Here is a 5,748-nt window from a genome sequence, read left to right as displayed (position 1 = left end):
GACAATCAATTCTACTTCCTAATACATCTTCAAGAAGAAATAGCTCATGTGTGGGACGATATAAGGTAACGTTGTCAATCAGTTCATTAACCGAAACTTTTAAACATTCATCACAAGGGTTACATAATACTGTAAATAGTTTATTTTTACGGTATGTCTTATATGCATGCCAAAAATGAGTGCCGTAAAAAGCTATTTTTTGTAGTGGCTTTAAAACTATATGCACTTTAATGCTTTTTATGCAATAAATTATCCATTATTAAATCTGTTCTTAATTTTTTGTTTCTATTGAAGTAATAATATTTTAGACGAATATTATTTATTCTCGAAGAGTATGACATTACAATCTCAATATTACAGAAGAATATTGACATATTATTGTTGAAATTATTTTGGAAAAAAAAAAGAAGAAGAAGATGGAGATGAAAGATTTGGAAAGAATCAATTAGATTAAGCTTGTTCTAGAATGATTTTTTGTTTATCAATTTTCATATACACAAAAAATTTCTAAAATGTTTTTATATTAATAAAGTACATCCATTGACACCATTTATGATTATTCGATCACTTGCTATAAAAAATATTCATTTCATCCAATTGAAGAAGAGAAAAGATTTTTGGTCGTAAATTACCATTTTCTTAGTGCAATTGGGCCATTAAAGGCCCATTTGACATGACTTTTCAAAAGTCGAAATGAGCTTTTGAAATTCAAAAGCTACTTTTGGATCGTATTATTAATTTTATGAAAATGCTTCTAATAGTTAGAAGAGCTTTTAGAAGAAACTTGTCCAATGTGACTTCCTCTTAAAGCATTTTTGAAATAGGAGTGTTTTCGAAAATTAGTTTCCAAATAAAAATTAAGGTAATTTTCTCCAAAAAACTCTTTTACGTCAAGCAAAAGCAAAAGCCATTCCAAGCATGCCCCGCAACATATCTTGCTAATTATACTAGACTAGATATGGCTTCTCTTAAAATCTTCTTACAAGCTATAGCTATACACAACTCAAAGACATTGAAATGGAGTTAAACACATTTTTCGTTACTTGAGAGATAATATTAATATGAAATTATTTTATTTTAAATAATTGGGATCCTCTTTCGTAGGATATTTTGATGCATATTATATCTCTTATCCACATAAAACAAATCGCAAACTAGTGAAATAACCATATCAGGGAGATATGTGAAGCAAACCTTGACAGTAACATTTTCAAGTCATTTTAAAATTATTGCAATCCATGAAACAAGTCGAAAATTAAACTACTAGAATTTTGAAAAATGAAATAGAAAGTCATACATAAATTATATTATTTGCCCTAATCAATGATTAAGCTCCTTCTACTAATGAAAGGGAAAAAAAAAAAAATATATATATATATATATATATATATATAGAAAGGAATAGAGTTCATCACAGCCGTTTTTGAAATCTTGATGAAGGAAAGAATTAGCTCTTGCACCCAAAATATTTTTCTTCAATGCCAAAATCCTGCAAAACCCAACCTTTGCTCTTGAATTTCTATGTGTTTTTCTTCTAAAATCATGTGTCACCAAAACCATTATTAAGAGTCTAAAATCTATCTGTATTGCATTATTCCAAATTCCATCCTGAGTAGACCGAAAATTCTTCGCAAGATGACAATTTAAAAAATTAAGTCCTTCGGTGTCAATACCACTTCTCCTTGAACTCTTCTTCTTTCTATATTATATCAGTACTGAATCTATATAAATAACTTTAAATCAACATTGTGGCTAACTTCCTTCAACAACTGGGTCTCAATCAATTCTCGTACTATATACATAAAAATCTTCCCCAACTGGAGTCTTCCTCGTGTGATTAAGCCTATTCGAAGAAATTTTTCAAGCATACCTCAGTAATAATGTAGTAAAAAAAGAGTATCTCCCATAAGGAATAAATTTTAATTTGAATCGTGTTGAATTTAATGAAATATATCTGAGAATGATGTGTTTGAATTCGAAATCCACATATTATCGTATATATAATTCTAGACTTATGTTATATAGTGTAATTTCTGTACCCTTAGAAATTGATAATCCAATTTATGTTGAAAGGCAGATGTCCTGTAAAAGCAAAGTTATGATGTGCTCTGTCGCCCCTCCGGAAATCCTGTCCGCACGTCGTAAAGGAAGATTTACAGAGAGAAAAATCGCATCCCGAATATTCGGCTCAAGTGTGTATAAACTATGAATGCATCCGAATTTACTTGGGTGACGAATCGAGGGGAAGGCCACCACTCCTCATGATTAGTCGAGCAAAACTTGGATACCTGAGTCATTAAAAAAAATAATAATAAAAAAGAAAAAGGGCAACTATATACCTAAATAGTGTGCAAGAATTCAAGTATTACCACAAGGCGTATAGGATCAATCGATAACACAAATTAACTACCTAGATAGTCTTTGAATCGAAAGTAATCAAATAAAAGGTTTCATTTTCATCCCTACACAAAAGAGATCTAGCCTATCACGTTTCTAGTGAAATATAACAAGAGTTTTGACAAATCATCTCTTGAAATGTATAAATACAAGATAGAAATGTGGAATCTATTTCTTGTTCTTGATCTTCAATCCCAAGTTTGGAATACTCAACTTATTGATGTTTTTTGCCTTCAATTCCTTTTTAGATTTATTCTCTTCTTTAAAATATGATAGATTGGCTTCCCTTAATTGCAAGATTTATATGTGATATATGATATGAGAGACCCCTTTAATGTCGGTCCCTATTCTATACTTATGGAGGTGGACTTAGGTCAAGAGTCACATCCAAAGTTGTTTCCAAAAGGAGTTTCAATTGTAGAAAAACTACAATGTCAACCAGAACTTTAAGCAATGCGATTATATAGCATATATAGCTACTATCACACAGCTTTTTTCGATTTCATTTTGATACTCCATTTTACTCTTTTGTTTAGCGAGCATCCTTTCTTCGTACAATTTCCATCCTTTACTTACTAATTTCATCCAATTGATTCTTTGTCATCTTTGATCGTTGTCTTTTGGTCCGACTCATCTTTTGATTATTTACGATTTAATCCCTGGACTTCGAAAATCCTCATTTTTTGTGGATATTCGTTCGCTTCTTCCAAAATCACTTCCAAATATCAAGTTCTACCTAGTGAACAATAAATACAAGAAACTAAGATATATTCATCAAAAGTAATCCCAAATATCCATATTTAATGGCCCAGATAATTGATAAAAGATGCTTATCAATGCCCTGTTAAACTTCCATTTCTTAAAACTCATTTGTCCTCAAACTCATTTTCAACTACATATTTCATAGAATTCACAACTTGATTTTCAACCACAAGTTTCATTAACTTCTATAGAAATTAAAAATTTTATTTTTTGCTAAACTAAACAGAGGTTTCATTGCCTATGAACACAAGGTATGCCTGTCAAAGCAAAAGTTGTCTCACTATCTAAATGAGGACTGTCTCGGAATGTCAGCAAAAGTTGTCTCACTATTTCTAGATTTTTCTGGCTGAACTCAAAAAATTGTCATGCAAACTGTACCAGTAATATCTCAGCTATTTAATTATTTGCCAGTTATTTGTTTCAAATAAATCACAAAACAGGGAATTCTACAAGCCACAATTTCCTCTTGTCCAATATTTACCCTCTAAATATTCTATCATAATGTATTTCCCGTCGATAGGTCTGATTACAGAACATAGGGAGACCAAAAAGTACCCAAAAAATAGGAGAAACCAGGCAGGCAGGCAGGCAGCCATATAAATTATGTACCTTCTGATTTGTTTTCACATACTAATACTACTGAGTGAGCGAAACGCATTCAAGCTCAATCTCTAACACTCCCCTTTCCACCTTCTGCAGCTTCAGAGCTATTTCCTGCTTCACTCTACCATCTTCCAAGCTGATAACGCCATCTCTTACAAGTGTGTTCTCTTTGCTTGCTTTCCACTTTCGAAGTGGCATTGACCCACCAACTTTGGTGCACTCAGAGGCTTTTGCAGCAGAGACCAGGGGTTGAATATCGATCTCCGCCTCCCCCATAAAATCATCTGTTTTAAATGTATCCTTGTCATATACAGTCTGCCACACCATAACACAAGTTCTTATGAGATACATTCTCAAGGAAACAAATATACGTCCTGGAAAAAATTACATATCGACCTTTTTACAAGATGCAAATGCATGCAGTGACATTATCATTTAAGCTGTAAGTTATCAAGAAAATCAAAACTAGTATGATATTCCTGTTATATCTTCTTTCGGATTTCATCTATGGTGTTGACTTGATTTAAGTTTTCATCTTGAGTATCCTAAATGAAAAATTTCTCAGTTCTATATTAACTGGTCTATGAGATTATAACATGCCTATCATCAATTTGTAAATGTAATTCTGGCAAAGGAATGTTATTGAAATGCAAGAGAACATATTGGCTAGAATGAAATCATTTGTTTGAATGCAAAAAATTAGTATCAGGAAAATTTTGAAGAATAAAACAATAAGGACATTAACAAACATATGCTAAATTGTCCTTGAGATCTCATCAACAAATATATATGCAGAATACTGTCCAGCTGATGCTTTCTTTTAGGGAGTCTTGGACAATTGAAAATCTATAATTTATAACCCATAAACCAACCTTTCGCTAAAAATCCCCATATCAAGACTATTTGTTAATGGAATCAAATTCATCTCTGAAACTATCGTAACTCAACTTGTAACACACTTTATTTTTTCATATTTTAACATAAGAGTAGGATATTTCATTAAGAAAAATTTTAGGATGACATAGAGGAATTCATAAGAAATATAAGTATGGAGATAGAGTTTTACAGCGAGATAATTCCAATTTGGTGGTAGGAAATGACAGTTTGTCAATTGATATGACCATGGTAGATTTAATTCTGATGGCCTGAATGATACCACTGCGTTTATGTTAAAAATCTCCTTGTCTCATGATCTAATAATAGCAGAAAGTTTCATTATCAAGAGAGATGGAAACTTGATGATTAAGGACAATGGAAATGGTAATAAAATTCTATTCATGCAATACCATATGTGGTTTTGTGCTCTCGAGGCACCAAATGTGCTGCTGGATGTGGCACCATCTTCACCACATAATTTTATTTTTAAATTATTTTCTAATTTCTACATTCTGGTACCTGGCTAATTATACTGCTGCTCCATTTTCATTTATACTTTATATATTTTAAAATCCCTTTTATTTCTGAAGTCCTGAAAATATATCTTAGAAAATTCCACGATGTTACCCAATCTACTTTCTACAACCTTTTCCATGATCTTGTGCAAACTAGTCAATAGAATAACGAGGCAGAATCACATAACTTTTCTAGAATCTGATTTTTCTCTTTAAAAAAAAAATTTGACACATATAAGGTGAATATGTTTTTGAATTGATCACGCCATCCTGGAAGAACTCCTCAAGGCTCAAGAACTTCTATCAGACATCCCTAATAATAGCCATACCATCTTTACATAAACCCAATGGGAAGCCATTTGGACCCACAGATTTGTCTTTCACTATCAAATACAGCTCCATGATTATTTATATCTCAAAAGGATTCTCTAACTATTTCTTAATATCCCTCGAAATAGGAAATGATTCCAAACTTTCCTCTCTCCATTTCACTCTCATATTTAGTGTATAATTTCTCGAAAAACAGATTATTTCCTTCTCTATATTCATCCTTATCAAGAAATAACCCCCCCCCCCCCCCCCCCCCCCCCCCCAT

At 32.0% G+C, this 5,748-nt stretch overlaps 1 protein-coding gene across 8 annotated transcripts in view; it reads right to left on the bottom strand.

Annotated features, from left to right (window-relative positions):
* Positions 1-3,532: 3,532 nt before the first annotated feature.
* Positions 3,533-5,748, bottom strand: part of LOC111386231 (probable ADP-ribosylation factor GTPase-activating protein AGD11) — a 27,257-nt gene continuing 25,041 nt past the window's right edge. For all 8 annotated transcript variants that reach the window (XM_023010696.1, XM_023010715.1, XM_023010700.1 and 5 more), the window contains one exon: positions 3,533-4,077. In XM_023010696.1, coding sequence (XP_022866464.1) covers positions 3,796-4,077 — 282 coding nt within the window. In that variant the 3' untranslated portion in view covers positions 3,533-3,795. The remainder of the gene's footprint in view (positions 4,078-5,748) is intronic.

This window comes from Olea europaea, chromosome 3 (genome assembly GCF_002742605.1).
Source record: "Olea europaea var. sylvestris chromosome 3, O_europaea_v1, whole genome shotgun sequence".
Classification (NCBI taxonomy): Eukaryota; Viridiplantae; Streptophyta; class Magnoliopsida; order Lamiales; family Oleaceae; genus Olea; species Olea europaea.
Note: the sequence above shows the minus strand (reverse complement) of the source record. Positions and strands in the feature narration are given on the sequence as shown.